The sequence below is a fragment of the Schistocerca serialis genome, chromosome 7, assembly GCF_023864345.2.
Source record: "Schistocerca serialis cubense isolate TAMUIC-IGC-003099 chromosome 7, iqSchSeri2.2, whole genome shotgun sequence".
In the NCBI taxonomy this organism is placed as follows: Eukaryota; Metazoa; Arthropoda; class Insecta; order Orthoptera; family Acrididae; genus Schistocerca; species Schistocerca serialis.
In genome coordinates, this window is record NC_064644.1 from 322,552,046 (window position 1) to 322,574,774 (window position 22,729).

Sequence of the window (22,729 nt, forward strand, 5' to 3'; positions counted from 1 at the left end):
AAGCCACTTCACTACTAAGTTTTCAATGGCTTCTATTATTGGGTAGCTAACACGTGGAACTGCCTTTTTGTGATAATACAGGCTGTAACAGTGAATTGTAAATTCTGTAAAAATTGTAGATACACTTTGGAATAAATTGTCTTTTATTTTTAGTTTTTTGCTTTTCTACTGAAACTGATACGGATGCTAAAATAATTTGTGTGAGCATTTGCGGTAGTCTCTTCTATTTGGTGCAAAGTAAGTAATTATTTTTACTACAGTCAATGGCTTCAAGTCCTGGACAAATTACATGGAGAACTGCCTTTTTTGTGGAGATAGAAGCAAGAGCACATAATGTATTCACTTCAAAGAAATGCTGCCTAAAATATATTTGTAATTTGTTTTCAGCCACACAGTCGGTGCTCAGGGGCTCATAACATAAAGGGTAGTTCATTTTTGTAGCTTCATTTATCACTGACAGTGTGTCCAGTGATTGACCACTTTCAAATTCAAGGTTTTTTCCAAGTTTTTCAAGACAAATTTCTTTCCATGTTGCTTTCTTATTATATTTTTGTTAATTTTTTCAAAACTTTATGTTGATAATAATTGGAATATACATAATTAATTACAAGCTATTTCTTTAATGCATAATCACAAATACAAATTTAAACAATTTAAAGATATTAAATTAGGTGTATCGAGTAACAGTCCTAACAAAAAAGTTGGCAGTTTCAGACTTCTTCAGGTTTCTGTTGAGAGCGGCACCGATGTCATGTAACTGTCGATACATTTCAAGTGAATTTGATCTATAATTTCATGTCAGACATGCAAACAAAAATTACACAGCTCCATTTAAAAGACTAAGTTGCTCCCTGTATCTCCGTCAGAGTGTCCAGCGAACCTGGAAAAGCCAGGCATTTTCAAAATAAGGAAAACCTTAAATTTTATTTAAAAACCTTGATTTTTTAAAATTTTACTGGTGCCATACCCAAACTGATATATTATCAGTTTAAACCATCTGCGATATTTCAAATAGCACCCAAATATTCAGAGTCGAATCTACATGTTACACACATAATACCCATTGTGATCCAAAGTTTACACAATGATTCATAACTGTTTTATATTCATTGAGCTGTAAAATGAAGCGGGAATCTGAGGAAGCTGGTTGGTGATACTGGATGACAGAAGAATTCATTGCTTCAAAGTCTGGTCGCTATGGTAGAAATACTGGGAAGTAATAAGTTCTGTAGAAGCATTTTACAGATACATTCATATTCAGTTTAGCACAATTTCCAAAATTATGTTAAATCTGTTGTAACACAGACTATATCAACTGTTAGATCGTTGTGGTTGGTAACAGCAGAAAACAAGATGATGATGATGATGATGATGATGATGATGATTATGATGATCAGTTTGTGGGGCACTCAACTGTGCGGTTATCAGCGGCCATACAAAGTCCCAATTTTTACACAGACCATTTTTTTTTCTCCCACAGTCCACTCTCGCCACTGGCACGAATGAAGAGAACAACACAAACACCCAGTCCCTGGGCAGAGAAAAATCTCCAACTCTGCCAGGAATCTAAACCGGGACCCCGTGATCCAGAGAAAACAAGACTTCATACTCACGAAAAGTAATGAGTTGTGCCGATATGTATCGAACCGATCTCTGGGACTGAAAGACTGTTCAACAGCAACAGTCAGCAACATGGGGTACTCTGCAATCTACTATCAATAGATCTGTAGCATGTTAATGCTTGCATGGCCATTTCATCGAACAGAGTGGTGACACCTTGAGCAGTAATGAAATTAAATCAAGGCTGTTGTAACACAATTATTCAAAAAGGAGGACACACGACATTTTACACATTTGTAATTGTGCCTCATTTTGCAGTGTTTATACAATCATCACTATCAAGTAATTATTCACCTTTTTTTTTTTTAAATGTACTCTCCTGTTTATGTTTTCTTCCATTCACAACACTGTGCGATATTTATAATAGTTCTTCTCGCTTAATACTGTGACGATGGTGTCGTAGATATAGATGGGACAGAAGTAGCTTCTTCATTCATCATTTCTCAACTCATGCACCGCACTGATCAAGTTGAAACAAGTGGGTTTCACTGCATAATGGTTATTTGTTACAATGCCACACACTGTTGGACCGTGTTGCTGGGCAGTAATTCTGAGCAACTCAAAGTACAGGGGCAACAAAATAAAATAAACACTTTCCTCCAAATGTGTTCATGTATTTGGTAGTACTTTCACTTTTACACAGTTAAGTAAAAGTAGAAAACCTGCAGTGATTCAAGAATTTCTGTGTAAATTCTAAAACTATTCAGCCTTCTACCGTCTCAAACACACGATACTCTGGATATGAGTGTGGGATGGTAGAATCCTACCTACTGCACATCACATGTTTGTGTGTGCAGGTTTAAAATCTGTCGCGGGAAGAAAGTAGACGCAGTGGTCGGACAGCACCGACAAGTACCTGTCGGGCAATCCATAGATGTTTCAGTGAGTGTGTAAGGAAGAACCACAGAGTTTATATGCAGCTCTATGCTTATTGCGTCATTGACTAATGTTATTAAAACAAGAACAGTTGAAAAAGTACTCTTGTGGACTCTTGACACAACCTTGTTAGAGGCAAGACTTGTTTTATGATTCATGTTAAGAAAGGCCATGGTATCCAAGCCAAATTTCTTTTAACTGTAACTCTGTTTCTAACATCCAACTGTACGAGAGACTAGCAGGAAGTTACATATTCATGTGGAAAGTGAGATTTTCATTGTGTATGAAAGTCAAATACATCGTTAGTTGACGAAAAGCAAAGTTTGTATGTCTACTTATTTCATAAGTAGAAAGAGTCTAAAATTCCTGCACCTAGGGTTATTCGACAGAGAAGAAGTCAAGAGGGTTTCCAGCAGCCAGCTATTCAGTAAAGAAGAATGGCTGCAAACTCCAAGTAAGTCATCTCGTAAAGAAGTGAAAGGTGATTTGGGGGAATAAGCCAATATAATCCAGATCCACACTCACACTTTAATTCGTCAGGACATTAGAACCCCAGGACAGCATAAAGAAAGAAAATCTGTAAAGCTTGTAATACACGACACACCTAACATTTACTAGTCTGCACCAGAGCCCCAAGCATACAAGTCTGAAAGTACCAACTTTTTTTTAGGCCTGTTACCACTGCATCACCACTATGAGAAATTGTTTTTTAGTCATATTTTCCCTTCGGACGGTTTCATTGATTTGCAGTGGAACCACTGTCTACACACATTATGTATATAAGGAGGAATGCCTAAATTTATTCATAGTACATTACTTCTAAACCATTTCATTGTCATTTATGAGTCAATATTACTTAATAATACACAATAAGATGAAATCACATGTGCAGCTCGGTGCTTCGCTAGATGGCATATTATTCATTCCATCTTCATTAATAGCAGCAAAATGCTTCACAAAATTGAGTTTTACCCCAACAAGCACAACCAATGGAAGAATGTCACAAACAAAAGAGATGAAATGACATTTTATGTAGCTAGTACAATGAATGTGATTGTCAGTTCTCAACAAATACAAAGAAAGTTGGTATCATTTGATGAAATGCTCTGCATATTCCTCATCGGCACCCCTATATATCTTCCTCACTTCATTACAGCAAGCAATACATGCATTGATTTTAAACATAGTGTGAATTACTGCCACAGAGTTATCCAGCAATAAAATGATTTGACAGATAAAACCTATTTATGACAGTAGATATATGTTACTGTAATGTGTTAATTGTAAGAATTACTGGTCAGTGACAAACTTGTGTTGGCCCCACAAAGTGTTCAAACGACTGTGGAGTTTGAATGCATCGTGTGGTATAATCTGACACCATGTATTTGGCACTTATTTCATTGGTGGTAGTTTGAAAGGGATCCAGTATTAGAATCAGAATTTAACAGAGCTCTGGAGGACTTAAGATCAATTAAGACAGAAGGGACAGATAACATTCCAACAGAAATTTTAAAATCATTGGGAGATGTGGCAACAAAATGACATTGTGTTGGTGTGTAGAATGTTTGAATCTGGTGACACACCATCTGACTTTCAGAAAAATATCATCCACACAATTCCAAAGACTGAAAGAGCTGAAATGTGCGAGAATTATCCCACAATCAGTTTAACAGCTCACACATCAAAGTTACTTAAAAGAATAATATACAGAAGAATGGAGAAGAGAATTGAGGATGTGTTAGATAACGATCACCTTGGCTTTACAAAAGGTAAAGGCACCAGATAGGTAATTCTGACATTCCGGTTGACAATGGAAGCACGACATACAGTATAGGATTTGTCGACCTTGAAAAAGCATTCAACAATGTAAAATGATGCAAGATGTTCGAAATTATGAGAAAAATAGGAGTAAGCTATAGGGAGAGATGGGTAATATACAACACGTACAAGAATCGAGAGGGAATAATTAGGGTGGACAACAAAGAATGAAGTGCTCGAATAAAAAAGGGTGTAAGACAGGGATGTAGTCTTTCACCCCTACTCTTCAATCTGTACATCGAAGAAGCAATGATGGAAATAAAAGAAAAGTTCAAGAGTGGGGTTAAAATTCGTGGTGGAAGGATATCAATGATATGATTTGCTAATGACATTGCTATCCTGAGTGAAAGTGAAGAAGAATTACATGATCTCATGAAAGGAATGAACAGTTTAATGAGTACAGAATATAGATAGAGAGTAAATCGAAGAAACACACGAAAATAATGAGAAGTAGCAGAAACAAGGACAGTGAGAAACTTAACATTAAAGGTAATGGCCACGAAGTAGGTGAAGTTACGGAATTCTACTATATAGGCAGCAAAATAACCAATGACAGCATCCTTGGACAAGAGAAGTCTACTAACAGCAAACACAGAATTTGATTTGAGGAAGAAATTTCAGATAATGTACGTTTGGAGCACAGCTTTTTATGGTAGGGAAACATGGACTATGGAAAAACTGGAACAGACGAAAATCGAAGTATATGAGATGTGGTGCTAAAGATGAATGTTGAAAATTAGGTGGACAGATAAGGTAAATGAGGTGGTTCTGGGCAGAATTGGAAAAGAAAGGAATATGTGGAAAACACTGACAAGGAGAAGGGACAGGATGATAGGACATCTGTTAAGACATCAGGGAATGATTGCCATGGTGCTTGAGGGAGCTGTAGAGGGCAAAAACTGCAGAGGAAGACTGAGATTGTAATACCTCTAGCAAATAATTGATATATATGTTGTTTGCTGATGATGCCATGGTGTATGGCAAGGTGTCGAAGTTGAGTGACTGTAGGAGCATACAAGACAAATTAGATGAAATTTCCAGTTGTTGTGCTGAATGGCAGCTAGCTAAATCTGGATACACTGTAATTTAACGTGGATGAATAGAAAGAACAAGCATGTAATGTTTGGATACAGCATCACTAGTGTCCAGCTTGACACAATCAAGTTGTTTAAATATCTAGGCTTAATGTTGCAAAGCGATGTGAAATGGAATGAGAATGTGTGGTGGGGAAGGCGAACTGGCTACATTCTGGGGCCTATTACTTAAGAAGTCTTCGAGCCACTCAATATCTGTGAACTTATTCCATATGCTCGTACCTTCATTAACAGCCTGCAATGGGGCACCAAGTCAAATGCTTTATGGTAATCTAAAAATAGGGAATTTTTCCATTGCCCTGCATCCCTTGTTCACAGTATATCATGTGAGGAAAGGGCAAGCTGATGATTTGTGGACATAAGCTTCTCAGTCTCAAGAAAGTTTATTATATTCGAACTGAGTATATGTTCAAGATTTCTGCAGCAAATTGAAGTTAGGAATATGGGTCTGTATTTTTGCAGGTCTGTTCTTTCACTCTTCTTATATATTGGAGACATCAGCACATTTTTCCAGTTGCTTGGGACTTTGTGCTGGGCGAGAGATTCACAATAAATGCAGGCCAGGTATGGGGCCAATGCTGTAGAGTACTCTTTATAAAATCGAACTGGGGTCCATATGGACCCTGTGATTTATTTGCTTTTAAATCTTTCAACTGCTTCTCCACACCAGGGATGCTTATTGCTATATCGTCCATGCGGTAGTGTGTCTGATGGTCAAATGATGGTACGTTTGTGTGATTCTCCTGTTTGAACGATTTCTTGATCACGAAATTTAAAACTTCAGCTTTTGTTTTGCTATCTTCAATTGCCACACCAGACTCATCAACAAGGGATTAAATGGAAGCTTTAGACCCACTTAGTGATTTTACATAAGACTAGAATTTTCTCAGGTTCTCTGCCAAATTTTTAGCTAAGGTGCAACAGTGGTAGTAGTTGTATGCTTCATGCATAGATCTTTTGAACCGAGAGTGCAACAACCTCTGCTTCCCCGGCAGTTTCTCAATCTCATTATTAAACCATGGTGGGTCTTTTCCATCCTTAATCCACTAACTAAGCACATAATTCTCTAGATTACAATTTACAATCTGCTTAAACTTTGCCCATAATTCCTCTACACCCATCTTACTGGAACTAAGCGAAATCAATTCACTGTCTAAGTGAGATGCTAACAGTAGCTTACCTACTCTATCTAGAAGAAACACCCTCCTAGCCTTTGGGACTGATTTATTAATTTTCGTAATATGCTGTAAAGACATCATGATCACTAATCCCCTTTTCTATACTGACATTATCAATAAGTTCTGCTGATTTGTAGCTACAAGGTCTACGATACTTCCACTGCATGTGGGCTGCCAAGCTAGCTGCTCAAGGTAGTTTTCAGAAAACTGTGTTCAAAAGTATTTCACATGACTGTGTCTGTACACCCTGCAATGAATCCGTAGACATCTCAGTCTATACTCACTAGGTTAAAGTTGCCTCCAACTAATATTGCACAATCTGGGATTTACCCACTACTAATGGTAGACTTTCTTTGAATGACTCTAGAAACTGCACAGTGAAATCGGGTGACCAGTTACAACACCCAACAAGTAAATTGGTGTCACCTACACCTGTTATATGTGGCGAGATAACTTCTCTGTCACACTCAACTTCGATCTCAATAGTGACAATATTTTTGTCAACTGCAGCAAATGCTGCCCATTTATAGTCTCTAATATACCTTTCTAATATACGTTCCATGACTCGCTAAATATCTCAGAGCTTTCCACTCCGGTTTTCAGTCAGTTCTCGGTCCTGGTGAGAACTTTCCTGGAGGACAATAAATTCGGGAACTTTATTATGAATACTTTGACAGTTTACTGACAAAATTATGACCATTGAAGTGTCTTTCCTGAATGCCGTTTGACCTCCCTTGCTGCATAATGACTGGTGAATGTTAATCAGAGCACTTCAAACTACTGCCTAGCCTAAAAAATCCTCATGTGCACTCGAAAGTACTCTGCTACCGGAGTAGCTGCTTGCTTTATGCAGTGCACCTCTGACCTATCAAGAGGAGTCCCACAAATCCCCATACGATAACGCAGGTCTAGAAATCTGCAGCCAAGACTGTCACAGAGTCGACAAAGGCTTCGGTCAAGACCCTCCATTCAGTTTCAAACCAAAGGATCCTGGTCAACTCTGGGAACAATGCTAACTCTACTTGCACACTGCATGCAAGGTCAGCAGTCTTCATCACCTCTGCCAGCCACCCATAAAAACCAAGGATGGCCTCAGAAACTACACGAAACGCATCATTGGTGGCAATGTGAATCATAACTTGCAGACGACTGCACCCTGCATGTTCAATAGCTGCAGGCAAGGCTGCCTCCACACCTCAGTGAGGCCCCCCATCAGACATACTTAGTTTACATTGGCTTTCTTTCCAGCCCTGAATGCTTTCTGCCTAAGGGGCTCCATAATGCACCTAACATTGGAGCTCCCAAGAACTAGTAAACCTCTCCCCCCTTGTGACTACTTGGACCCCACTGAAGGAGCGACCTGTCCATTTACAAGGTGAATGACCTAGGCCAGGCAGCCAGTCCTCACATTATTCCTCTGCCTCGAGTGATGCAAACGCATTACCACTCACCACTCACTATGCTGTGATGACAGATTCACCACATAAGGTGCCTCGGAAGTGGAGCAGAACTTGTGGGCAAAACAAGCAACACCTGAGGGTCCCATGCAACACGCCCGATTCTCCACCGCTGCTACACCCCCAGGCATCAGCCTGAAGGTAACTGATCATAGCCAAAGAGGCATTCAGCTGTTCGCAAACTGCAGCCAACTCCTCCTGCATCCACGCACAGCATGCACACATCCTAACCATCATAGCAAGACTAATGAAGTATTAGACTGCAAAGGCAGATAGAATCCTAGAACTGCAACTTGCTACCCTCCTGATGTGTCACCAAACCTGATGCATATACCAGCTACGTACCTGACTGTTCAGTGAGGAACTACAGTGCTACAGACTGAAGGAATTTACACTTACAAAAACGCGAGACTAAACTTCTTAAACAGAAGAACACGCATGAAATTTAGTAAATAGCCTACGAGGAAAAAACAGAAAAGATAAAAACTTAACTTGTCGTTCCATAGTCTTATACCAACTGAGAGCTGGAGCCCAAATTCCAATGCATTTTTACTATGTTGTTTCTGGTCAGGCCTACAAACAGTTATATCACAGAGATTGTCTCACTGAAATCAGCTTTTCCAGCACCAAATGTTAATGCCTGAATCTTCCTGATTAATAAAACTCCAAAAATGTGTTGCTTGTTTACGCAAAAACAAAATACTCATTTAGCACATTTGTTGTATAACAATAATAATATTGGGTAGCATGACGAGAAATATTGAAAAAATTTTACTCCATCACAGGTTCAGTATACATCTGAAAAAATTCTCCTGCTATATTCCTGCAACTTCCTGAGCTATTATCAAAAATATCACTGAAACATAAGCTAGCCAAATATGGAGTACTGCACAATCTACCCTAAATTATGATCTAATCACCACAGTAGATACAGTAATGATATAATTTGAGATTTTTTGTGCATTTCCTCTCCTATGAATTCAGGTTTAGAGTCAAATAAAAACACTACAGTGCCCATTTTACTCTCGCCACACAAAATCAAGTGCAACATACCTTGTAATAAGATCTGTACTGCTTTCCAGTTCGGAAGTGATTATTTCTGTACATGCTGCAATATCTGCATTTCCATCTCCCAGCAAGTGACGCAGTAAAAACTGTCTATAATGTAATCCACTGTAATCAGATATGTGAAGAGACATCCAGCCTTCTGACCACTGCCACTCCTTCAACCACAACTGATCAGTTTCTGCAAGTCTCATCATACTCCATGTTCGGTGTTGCCAGGCATGATAGTTTCCAGCATATCGATCTGCTGCTACTGCACACACTTGCAACTCCTCTTCCAGTAAGTGTATCTTGTCTACACCTGCTGTGGAATGAAATTATTTGTGTTACAAATTAAATGGTATTTAAAATAAAAGTTTATTGTATTGTTCAAAAAACTTGCTGTTTATAGCAATCCTAACACTGACAACAATGTGTGTGAATGCAGACTTCCTGGCATATAATACTGATGAAAAGCTCTTGGGTTTCCAACCTGGTGGTAGTGCTAAAAGGCCATGATTTGTTGAATAAGTTTCTGACAAAGTGTCAAGATATTGCTGGTGATGTAATATTTACACTAACAGTGCAGTGTCTCCACCAGCTGCTGGATGGGGAGGAGGGTGAGGTTGCAGTGGTGAGAGTAGTGGGTGCACTGGAGGCTACTTTAAAATTTCTGTCTATGCAGTCCATTCGAGTCCTACATGCTGGATGATGCAGAGGTGCTCTCTTCATTTTGCTGGTAGCATAGGATTCCAAGCTGAACAAAGTTTTTGTCCTTCACCCCTGTTGACCAAATTGTCAAAAATCTTTATTTCTAAGGATGCCTATTAATACTGTCCCAAAGCCGGCTGCTCAGCAAAGCACATCAGTGTTCCGAAAGTAAAAATCTAGTTCTTCCTTTATGCTCTGCTCTGCTATTGCTGAGTTCCTCTGTGTGTCCCGGTTGAACTTGCTGGATGTGGACCTTGCAGATTTGAGAGATACATTTCTGCATCTGCCCACTGTACTGGTGGCAACATTCACAAGAGATGCTGTATGTCCCAGATACATTCAGTTTTACTACGTCTTTCCAGAGCTGAGATACTCTTAAATTCCAAGCGGTGGTCAGACGACAGTTCTTTATGTTGGATTTTTTCAAGAAGCCTCACAGTTTTGGCTGAGACTGGCCCAAAGTATGAGAGGAATGCGAGTCTTTTGTCTTCTCATTCTCTTCCCAGGTGGCTGCATTTTTTCTCTTCTTGAATGCTCTACTCATCTGTGCTTTACTGAAATGGTGCTGAAAGGCTTTCCTTATTGCAGATGACGCATACCTTATGCACTAAAATGGCTAGCAATGTCCGATGTTATGACAGATGGTGGCAGCTCATTGAATACATGCCTGTGTGAGTCTTTTATCTACACGCTGCATGGCATAGTGTGTCATCTGTCTTCATCATCATCATCATCATCATCATCATCATCATCATCATTATTATTATTATTATTTCTCTTTCCTGTCTCAGACGTTATGTATGGTTAAAAATGGAAAGTGACGCGGACCTTGATCAAGCGTGACTTCCTTTTAACTGTACAGTATATGTTACATTGCATTTAGGAACTTTCGGGTAATTGAAAATGTATCAATAATTACAGATTTCTGTAGTTGTATATATACATTTGGATGTAGCTGTATTGCGTTGATGTACTGGTGGATATTGTGTGGTACGACTCCTGTAGTTGATAGTACGAGGGTCGTCCGCAAAGTAAGTTCAGTTCCTATCTCTATCCGCGGCAGCGGTACAATCGCAGATCCGAGCATGCGCGGCAGTTATTCTGACTCAAGGAGAAGACATGTACGCCATTTTCAGATCATTGCTGCTGATGTGTGCTTTGTAGCGCTTATTTATAATGTCAGCTGTAATTGAAAATGCCGCCACGTGTGAAATCAGATCTGTGATTCATTTTCTAAATGAAAAGAAAGTTAAACCAAAGGAAATTCATCGGCAAATCTGCGAGGTTTCCGGACAAAATGCTTTGAGTGATTCATTGGTTAGAAGATGGGTCAGACTGGTCAATGAAGGACGTGATCAAGTGCACGATGAAGAACGAAGTGGACACCAGTCTGTGGTTACTGATGAACTGGTTCACCAAATTGAAGAGAAGATTAACCACAACCATAAGTTTACACTTAGTGCCCTTCCTATGAAAGTTCCACAAATCTCACGATCACTAATTCATGAAACTGTTTCTGAAAACCCAATTTGGAAAACTTTGCTCACGTTGGGTACTCAAAATTTTTACTGGACAACACAAAAAACGTGGATGGGCAGTGCACTTCAGTTTTTGACATGCTACAGTGAAGAAGACGATGATTTTCTTCCTCGGATAGTCACAGGGGATGAAACTTTGGTATCGTACGACACCCCTCAAACAAATCGGCAATTGGTGGAATGGAGGCACTCTTCATCCCCAACGAAGGTTAAGCCTAAGCAAATCTTGACGCCTCGAAAAGTCATGTGCATCATTTTTGGGACAGAAAAGGCATATTGGTGATTGATTTCTTACCACGAGGCCAAACAATCATTGCACATATTTACTGTGATACCATTAAAAAACTGTGCCGCGCAATACAGAACAAGTGCCGAGGATTATTGCCAAAGTGTTGTTCTTTTTTTTTTTTTTTTTCCCCACGATAATGCCCGACCTCACACAGCGAATGTGACCAAACAACTCTAACGGGAAATCCACTGCGACGCGTTTGATCATCCTCCGTACAGCCGGGACCTCACTCCTAGGGACTTTTATCTGTTCCTACACCTAAAATCTCTCCTCGGTGATCAACACTTCAATGATGATGACGAGCTGAAAGAACATGTTACCACATGGTTGAATACACAGGTGTCAACCTTCTATGAAGAAGACATACAAAAACTTGTGTCACGCTGTGACAAATGCCTACAAAATTTCGGAAGGTATGTAGAAAAGTAGTTTAACAGTTGTAGATTTTTGTACAGTAAATATTTTTCCTGTATTTGTACACATTTGTTTTATATAACAAAACGGAACTTACTTTGTGGACATACCTCGTATAATTGGTATAATGTCAACGTTATCCTGGTGCCACATGTCTTTGACTTCCTCAGCCAGTTGGATGTATTTTTCAATTTTTTCTCCTGTTTTCTTCTGTACATTTGTTGTACTGGGTATGGATATTTCGATTAGTTGTGTTAATTTCTTCTTTTTATTGGTGAGTATGATGTCAGGTTTGTTATGTGGTGTTGTTTTATCTGTTATAATGGTTCTGTTCCAGTATAATTTGTATTCATCATTCTCCAGTACATTTTGTGGTGCATACTTCTATGTGGGAACGTGTTGTTTTATTAGTTTATGTTGTATGGCAAGTTGTTGATGTATTATTTTTGCTACATTGTCATGTCTTCTGGGGTATTCTGTATTTGCTAGTATTGTACATCCGCTTGTGATGTGATCTACTGTTTCTATTTGTTGTTTGCAAAGTCTGCATTTATCTGTTGAGGTATTGGGATCTTTAATAATATGCTTGCTGTAATATCTGGTGTTTATTGCTTGATCCTGTATTGCATCATGAATCCTTCCGTCTCACTGTATATATTGCCATTTGTTAGCCATGTGTTGGATGCATCTTGATCGATGTGTGGCTGTGTTAGATGATACGGGTGTTTGCCATGTAGTGTTTTCTTTTTCCAATTTACTTTCTTCGTATCTGTTGATGTTATGTTATCTAAAGGGTTGAGAAGTGGTTATGAAATTGCAATGGTGTAGCCGATGTATTTGTATGAGTGATTGCTTTGTGTATTTTGCTAGTTTCTGCTCGTTCTAGAAAGAATTTTCTTAAGTTGTCTACCTGTCCATAATGTAGGTTTTTTATGTCGATAAATCCCCTTCCTTTCTGCTTAATGTGAATCTTTCTGTTGCTGAATGTATGTGATGTATTCTATATTTGTGGCATTGTGATCGTGTAAGTGTATTGAGTGCTTCTAGGTCTGTGTTACTCCATTTCACTGCTCCAAATGAGTAGATCAATATTGGTATAGCATAAGTATTTATAGCTTTTGTCTTGTTTCTTGCTGTCAATTCTGTTTTCAGTATTTTTGTTAGTCTTTGTCTATATTTTTCTTTTAGTTCTTCTTTAATATTTGTATTATCTATTGCTATTTTTTGTCTGTATCCTAGATATTTATAGGCATCTGTTTTTTCCATCGCTTCTATGCAGTCGCTGTGGTTATCCAATGTGTAATCTTCTTGTTTAGTGTGTTTTCCCTTGACTATGCTATTTTTCTTACATTTGTCTGTTCCAAAAGCCATATTTATATCACTGCTGAATACTTATGTTATCTTTAGTAATTGGTTGAGTTGCTGATTTGTTGCTGCCAGTAGTTTTAGATCATCCATGTATAGCAAATGTGTGATTTTGTGTTGGTATATTCCAGTAATATTGTATCCATAATTTGTATTATTTAGCATGTTGGATAGTGGGTTCAGAGCAAGGCAGAACCAGAAAGGACTTAATGAGTCTCCTTGGTATATTCCACGCTTAATCTGTATTGACTTTGATGTGATATTATTTGAGTTTGTTTGGATATTAAGCGTGGTTTTCCAATTTTTCATTACTACGTTTAGGAACTGTATCAATTTAGGATCTACTTTGTATATTTCCAATATTTGTAGTAACCGTGAGTGGGGTACACTATCAAAAGCTTTTCGGTAATCGATGTATGCATAGTGTAGCGACCTTTGTTTAGTTTTAGCTTGATATGTCACCTCTGCATCTATTATCAGTTGCTCTTCACATCCTCATGCTCCTTTGCAACAGCCTTTTTGTTCTTCTTCTTCTTCTGCTTTTACGGCCTCATTGGACCACTTCAGTCAATCATTTCTGGTCCTCTTCTTTGGTATTTTCCCCTTCCGAGTGGCCCAGTATCTCTTCATTCGTTCCGATGCTTTTCGTCGTTCCTTATCTGTAAATACCCTTTTCATTGTATGTTGTTTGTCAATTTTTGGTTTAAATCTTATTTCTGTGTCCCTCAACTTCTTTAAATTTGGCGTTTTGTTCTGCAAATCATCCAGAGTTATTTCCAGTTCTTCCATATCCTCTCTTATTTCCTTAAGCCATCCTCCTTGTTGTTTCAAATTCCAGAGTTTCTCAATAATTTTCCTTGATAATCTGGTTTCTGGTGCCCTCAGAATGTGACCACAAAAAGAGATCCTTTTCTTTCGTATAGTATCAGTGATGGGCTCCAGTTCTCTGTATACCACTTCGTTTGGAACTATCCGCCATTGCCCAGCTTTTTGATATTTCTTATTTATGCATGTTCTAGCAATTCTTCTCTCTACTTTTAAAATTTTGTCAATTCTGTTTTTCGGGGTGACTTTAAAAAGAGTTTCACTTCCGTATGTTCTTCATTTATAATTTTGTTCTGTGTTGTATGTATCGTTAATTTCTGTGTGATGACTGAAGTTCATATTTTGTATATTGTTGGTAGGCATGTTATGGGGCGATATTTTGCTGGGTTTGGTGTGTCTGCTTGATCTTTAGGTTTCAGATAAGTTATTCCATGTGTAAGTGTATCAGGGAATGTGTATGGGTCTGCAATGTAACTGTTAAATAATTTATATATAAAAACAAAGATGAGGTGACTTACCGAACGAAAGCGCTGGCAGGTCGATAGACACACAAACAAACACAAACACACACACAAAATTCAAGCTTTCGCAACAAACTGTTGCCTCATGAGGAAAGAGGGAAGGAGAGGGAAAGACGGAAGGAAGTGGGTTTTAAGGGTGAGGGTAAAGAGTCATTCCAATCCCGGGAGCGGAAAGACTTACCTTAGGGGGAAAAAAGGACAGGTATACACTCGCGCACACACACACATATCCATCCACACATACAGACACATGCAACAGTTTGTTGCGAAAGCTTGAATTTTGTGTGTGTGTGTGTGTTTGTGTGTCTATCGACCTGCCAGCGCTTTCGTTCGGTAAGTCACCTCATCTTTGTTTTTATATATAATTTTTCCCACGTGGAATGTTTCCCTCTATTATATTGTTAAATAATTTAGTTAGATGTGAATGTGTTGAGGTGAACTTCTTTAGCCAGAAATTTGCTACTTTATCTTTTCCAGGGACTTTCCAATTGGGCGTAGAATTAATTGCTCGGGTGACTCCATGTTGCAAAATTATCACTTCAGGCATTTGTGGTATCATCTTGTATGTGTCTGTTTCTGCTTGTATCCACCGTGCATGCCTGTTATGTTGTACCGGGTTTGACCATATGTTGCTCCAGAAGTGTTCCATGTCTTATGTTTGGTGGGTTGTCTATTTTAATGTGTGTGTTATCTATTGTCTGATAAAATTTCTTTTGGTTTGTGTTGAATGTTTGGTTTTGTTTCCTTCTCTTTTCACTTTTTTTGTATCTTCTAAGTCATTTGGCCAATGCTTGTAATTTCTGCTTCTTTTCATCTAACTGCTCTATTGCTTCTTGTTGTGAGATTTTACCTAACCTTTTTCGTTTTTTGTCTGATATTCATTTCTTATAAATTGTGTTAGCTGTCCGATGTCTTTTCTCAGTTTTTCTATTCTGATCTGTAGCCTGTGTTGCCATGCTGGTTTTGTGGGTTTCTTCTGTGTGTTGGTTTGTTCTGATCTCTGCCTAGTGTGTATATTTAGTGTAGTGAGTGCTCCTATATAAACCAGTAGCTGTAACTCTTCCATAGTTGTATTTTCATTTATTTTGTTGTGTATGATTGTGTTGATAGTTGTTATTGTTGTTTCGACTTGTGGGTTATTTGGTGGTCTATGCAAGAATTGTCTAATGTCTGTATTTGTGTCTTTGTATTCTATATATGTTAGCTGAAATTCTTCTTCTATATCTAACATGTGTGTCACTTCATGTTCTATTTGTGTTTGTTCTGGTGGCTGTCTTAAGATTTCATTTTCCTCTGATTGTTTAAATGATGCGTGGTGTTCTTTGTTTGTTTGCTATGGGATGTTCGAGTCCATTACTGTATTTTCTTCTTCTTCTGATTGCACATTATTTCGTTCCAGTATTTGTTGTACTTGTTGTTCGATGTTTTCTAATTCTGACTGGGGTATCCTGTTATTTTTTATTATTACACGGATCTGACCAGCTAGTCGTTGTTCTGTTAAAAATTTTAATTCTGGGTATCTGGTAATAAATGTTGTGTATACTTGTGATCTGTATCCAATTGTGTTGGTTCCTAAGTTTGTTGCTTGGTAATAACAGAACATGAGGTGTCTGTTAACTTCATTTGACCATCTCATCCTCTGTCTTTGTTTTCCTTCTAGAGTGGTTGCAGGAAGCATATCCTGCAAAACACCTCTATTTGGATATAAATCATTTTCTGCGTGGCTAGCAGTGTCGTCCCCGACCATGACAGCGCTTGTCCGAGGCTTCATTAGTTCTGTCCTGAACCAACTAATCACACTAAAAGGGGGGTTAGCCCTATTAGTGGTTTGTTTTTTTCGTCGCCTTTTACGACTGGCACAACATACCGAAGGCCTATTCTTTTCCCGGGCCTCCACGGGGATTATTATTATTTTATTATTATTATTATCACCACCACGTGCAATAAATGGAGACAACTGTTGAATAATAGTGAGTATAATGTTTTCACAAATGCTGTTAAGGTGGTCCATAAACTCATCCAGCACCTGAATGAGATTTTCACTCTGCAGCAGAGTGTGCGCTGATATAAAACTTCCTGGCAGATTAAAACTGTGTGCCCGACCGAGACTCGAACTCGGGACCTTTGCCTTTCGCGGGCAAGTGCTCTACCATCTGAGCTACCGAAGCATGACTCACGCCCGGTACTCACAGCTTTACTTCTGCCAGTATCTTGTCTCTACCTTCCAAACTTTACAGAAGCTCTCCTGCGAACCTTGCAGAACTAGCACTCCTGAAAGAAAGGATATTGTGGAGACATGGCTTAGCCACAGCCTGGGGGATGTTTCCAGAATGAGATTTTCACTCTGCAGCGGAGTGTGCGCTGATATGAAACTTCCTGGCAGATTAAAACTGTGTGCCCGACCGAGACTCGAACTCGGGACCTTTGCCTTTCGCAGGAGAGCCTCTGTAAAGTTTGGAAGGTAGAGACAAGATACTGGCAGAAGTAAAGCTGTGAGTACCAGGCGTGAGTCGTGCTTCGGTAGCTCAGATGGTAGAGCACTTGCCCGCGAAAGGCAAAGGTCCCGAGTTCGAGTCTCGGTCGGGCACACAGTTTTAATCTGCCAGGAAGTTTCATCCAGCACCTGTCGGCTATTCTCCCACACCATGAAAGTACTGTCAACACAGCGGAAAAAGTGCTTCAGCTTTTGGCGAGGGTTTTAAAGGGCTGTTTCCTCAGCATTCCATGTAGGGATTTGAAATCCCATGAGGCAGCGAGGGTTCCATGGCTGCTACATCCAATCTGTTCATACAATCTCCACTGCACTTGAAGGTGATGGTATCCAATGCATGTTCAAAAAGAATAACTATTTGCAGATCAAAATGTCAAGTAAGGAGTGCTAAGGAGTCTTCAGGTACTACTTTTGTGAAGAGTGATAAAATGTCACCACTCTTGAGCAATTCATCCCTTTGTAGTCGCATGTCCTTAAGCACTTTCATGAAATCAGGCAAATTCTTCATGTGGTGACTGCTGTGTCCTACAGTGGGTTTTAGAAGCATTGCCAGATATCTGACCAGTCCAAAGTTGTGCAAGTTAATGGTGCTCAGTGTTGGCCACAGAGGCACCCCTTCCTTGTGGACTGGCCGAACGGGCTAGCGCAGTGGTTAGTGCACTGCACTCGCATTTGGGAGGATGACTGGTCAAACACATGTACAGCCAACTTGATTTAGATTTCCCTAAATCACTTAAGGCAAATGCAGGGATGGTTCCTTCAACAGTGCATGGCTGCTTTCCTTCTCCATCCTGCTCTAATCTAAGCTTGTGCTCCGTCTCCAACAACCTTGTTGTCAATGGGACATTAAACACTAATCTCCTCCTTGCGGACTGTAAAGTGCATACAAGTACGGTGTCGCTGAAAAACGTTGGCTCTGCTGAAGAGATCAGAGTGACCAGATAAAGTGAAGAAGATATTGTATCCCTAGGCACCAGTGACATCCTGTCTATATGCAACAGCAGACAGTGACAATCACCTTCATATATGTGGCATGCATCATCAGTGATAAGGAATGCCTTCTAGCTGATCCACAACACCTGAAGGAAGCGTCCCTCATAAACAGGTACACTGCAGTACAGATTTGTAGGGCATTTAAGATGAAGAAAGACACAACCAACCATAAGGAGGAGGAGGAGGAGGAGGAGGAGGAGGAGGAAGACAAGACATTCTTGTTTCTACCATATTCAGGATTGGTCTCAGATAAAACTGTGAGGCTTCTTGAAAAATCCAACATACGAACTTTCTTCCCACAATTTCCTGTGGCAGAAGAGACACAATGAGGAGAACACCAGGAATGTTCAAATAGAAAACATATGGAAATCTTTGTAAGCAGAGCACAGCATTACAGAATATCATACCTTTGACTTTCAAATCACTATAGCACTATGCCGAGTAACTGGCTACTGGGATAGTTTCATAAAGGAATCCATATAAATCATTATTTACGAGAATCTGGTCAGTAGAACAAAGCATACCAATATTGTTTGACATGGGATCCTGTACTGGTGGCAATACAATAAGAGAGCACCTAACACTATCCAGCAGGCAAGAATCACCTGGAATGCACAGTCGAAGATTCGAACACAGCCTCCACTGCACCTACTAACCCCACCACTCCAACACGATTCGCCATCACACCCGCTTGCCGCACAGCACACAGCCACCTGTAGCCAGATGGAGGTGGTGTGCTGCTAGCATGAATATTACGACAACTGCAATATCTTGACACTTCACCAGAAGATGATGAGTATGACACCCTTTGAAGCATCGTGGTATTTTAAAACTGACCCCCAGCTGGATACACAAGAGCTTTCAACTCAATAACTATCACATTAGCTAAAAGTTAAACTAATTGCTGGTCCAGGGGTTACAAAAATTTAGTCAATTCTTGCCTCCCAACATCTATCACAGTGAAAGCGTAGGACAGAAAATAAGCAAACAACAAACACTAGCTGCCTCTTGAACTATACAGGATAGAGGAGGCTGTGCGTCTGCTGAATAATTAATCCTGAGGCTAACCTAAAATAAACCACTGAATTAATAGCAATCTGAACCAGGTAATGTGGTATCAATATCAATACCACCCCATTGGTGTCAAGTTGACAACGGAATTGTAAGTTTCCATCGGACACCGAGAGCAGTCACACGGAACTGGTGGAACCAATGGTGCATGCCCCCCTGAGCCACACCCGCAGTGGCTCTGTACTATGAACGCCCTCTGCAGCCACGATACAGGATGAGTGGAGGCAGCCACTCAACCCACTCACACTCAAAGCCCCTTCACTACAATACTGTCGTTAGTGCTTAGTTCAGACAGCCTCATCGTTGTTGCTGTTGTAATAGCTGGACTCTGTTTCTTGCTGCATTATTTGTAATGAGTCTTCGTACACTTGAAGAAATACAAGCTAAGTAAATCTTAAGTTTACTGTGTTAATATGTTTAATAATCATGTCTACTCCTTCCAGCTTTCCCACCATGACAGTTGCCGCTCTACTCTGTAGCGCACCTCTCCTTACTGTTGCGTTGTCATGTACGAAGTCACACACAACAAGTACCAGCAACACGGAAAAGATAAATAACTACTCACAACACAGGAGGCAAGGAGTCACGGACAGGCACAATGATAGAGAATGCTAGAAATGTTCAGCTTTCAGGCCATGTCCTACACACACACACACACACACACACACACACACACACACACACACACAGTCAGACAAGCATAACTGACACACATATGGCTACTGTCATCTCTTCAGAGTGCTTGGGCCTTAGCACAAAGATGGGGATTTGTAGGCTGATTAATAATCGAGACTGAGGGCGCAGTATGAAAAAGGAATGAAGTGGCAATAACGTGAACCAATGGCGACAGAGTAAAGTGGCATGGTGCTACCCTGGACTCTAATTAGGCTACTGTTATACTCACTTGTCAATAATTTCTCCAACAGGTACCTGCGGTATGAGAATGCTTCTGCACTTTTTGGCTTCCGAGATAATATAACAACAGTGAAATGCAATTCAGACTGAACATCCAAACGCCCTGACTGAACCAACTCTTTTCTCATGTTCCAGAATGTAGACACATCAGGATTAAGTAAAAGGGCTCCAAGTAGCAGTCTTGATGTCACTTCTGGATCTGTAACAAATGAAATAGTTACACAGCTTTAAGCATTAACCCCATAAGAGACATCGCTTTCCGTATAAAGATATAACACTGAAATTAGTATCTCTCTCCCTGCAGTTTCTATACTTATCATAACAGGTTGCATTCTATTTAGAAGAGTTTTACACAAGAAAAATTTGAATATTTGTAGCTTTCACACAACACTCAACAAAACTGAAAAATAAGTGGGTTCAGCTCGATTGTCCAGCTTCCAAGATAACCATGTAACATTAGTATCAATGGATCACATACGTAATATCTCTCAATTTATATAACACCTCACAGAGTTTACACAAAATGTACACCAAAAAAGTTTGGCAGAATTTTTATATATCGGTATCACACTTTCAGGTACTGTAGCACAACAAACCAAGACAAAAACGTCTCTTGGATAACTCTTTAATGCGCTTTAGTGCTAAACGGCATTTTTGTGGAATGAGGAAGTACAAATATGAAATCCACCAAATACAGCACGATAACTTCAAAATCTGAGACATTGAGATAGCACTGTACAATATGCTTTTGTTACACAATCTGAGCACAGGACATGTGATCTCCTCACCCAAACAGAACACTGAATGAGAGCACATTACACACTATGTAAACAGCCAATCTTATCATCACATTTTCAATGCACGAACACACAAACAACAACAAAATTTTAATAATGAAACACAAATAAAGCAATGTTCCACTGTAATGTACAAAATGTACGGTTCCCAGCAAGGTGATGCTGTAACATACTTGTAATGTTGAGGAAATTAAAGGTGCCTATTTTCCTGAAATGCATGGAATTACAGTCATTAGTCTGCTTGTAACATTTCTCAAAAGAATTATTGCATTACAATTTCGCCATGTGGGTGACGTTTATCCGCTTCAGCAAAAAGATAGTGTAACCGCAGAACAGCGCCTCTGATGTTCTGCCATATTCCGTCCATGTTTTGTGTATGAAAGATATGTTGTTCTGTATCTATGAAGTTCAGACTATGGTTCACTTTAAGGTGCTGAAAACCTTCAGTGCCTTGGGTGCTGTATGAACTGAGGCCATCACTAACAATCAAGGTCCCAGGGAGGATCATTTCTTTTATTATCCTGAACACCACTTCCTAAACTCAACGAGCTCAAGGAAAATTTTTTGAACCTTTGATGAATTCCACCAATCACCCAATTTCCTGTGATTTCACGGCCTGTGTTGTGTTTCCTTTTCCCAAATTTTGCCTTGCCATCTCACAACCAAATTGTCGCATTCCAACCTAACCTAGACCTCTTGTTAAGCTGCACATCAGTTTGTCACCACAACTAGAGTTTTTGCTTTCAGATCATTGGCAACTCCAAGCCACTGTAGCGTCCTAACCTAATTGAGACATCTGGCTATGCTACAGATCAGTCTGTTACCACAATCAGGTTTTTTGCTTTCACATTCATTGGCTCCAAAAACTCCCAAGCAAACTGTTGCATTCCAACCTAACCTAGACCTGTGGCTAAGCTAGAGAGCAGTCTGCACAACAACCAGTTTTTTCTGCCAATTCAAGATGTGCTCTTATATCCCAGCCTAACAGCACCATAGGAAATCACAAGATGTTTGGGAAATACAACTGAAAAGAGCTTAACCGCACTCCAGGAAATTGTGACCTATTTGTAAAATACAAGCCAAGTATTTGTAACAACAAAGAATGTAAAAGTCATTGCTTTACTCGCAGCAATTTATCCCCCGATCACTAAACCATCTTAGAATTTATGATAGCAATTAGTATCAATTCATAGTACCTGTACTAATTCGTGGTTCCTGCCACATTTTGAGCAGAACAACTCTCAGTATAGAATGTAAAAAGAGGACATTTTTTAATTATTGCATTTGTTACCTACCACTGGATACATGATAGCTGTAACTAACTAGTGCATAAACTATAAATTATGACTTCCTATGAGTAAAGTATGAAGTAGTGTAATTTTTGATGGTTTAGTAAGTGTCCCCTCTTTAATGTTCTAGGATTAACTTCTATTGTTACATCCAAGTTGTAACATACACATGGAAATCGCAATATGGAAACTACAACATAGTCCGAATTAAAGAACAGGATATTTCTCTCAAACACGGGTGGCAATGTCACTGCTTCATTCACATCAATTTAAGATGTCCTCTTACATCGCAGTGTAACCACATCTCTGAAGAAAAAAAGCAGAACCAAAGTTATTTATGTAACCATAGCTACATTATTTTTAATTTGAGTACGTGCGATGATTGGTTGGTTTGGGGGGGATTAAAGGGACCAGACTGCTACG

At 39.5% G+C, this 22,729-nt stretch overlaps 1 protein-coding gene across 2 annotated transcripts in view; it reads right to left on the reverse strand.

Moving 5' to 3' along the window:
• The window catches only part of LOC126412740 (protein prenyltransferase alpha subunit repeat-containing protein 1), a 38,668-nt gene that overhangs the window by 5,046 nt on the left and 10,893 nt on the right, over positions 1 to 22,729 (reverse strand). Inside the window, exons 3-4 of one of the 2 annotated variants that reach the window (XM_050082476.1) lie at positions 20,210 to 20,419; positions 9,097 to 9,409 (exon numbers count right to left, since the gene is read on the reverse strand). In XM_050082476.1, coding sequence (XP_049938433.1) covers positions 9,097 to 9,409; positions 20,210 to 20,419 — 523 coding nt within the window. Of the gene's footprint in view, positions 1 to 9,096; positions 9,413 to 20,209; positions 20,420 to 22,729 lie in introns of both variants that reach the window. The other variant, XM_050082475.1, reaches the window with a different exon arrangement.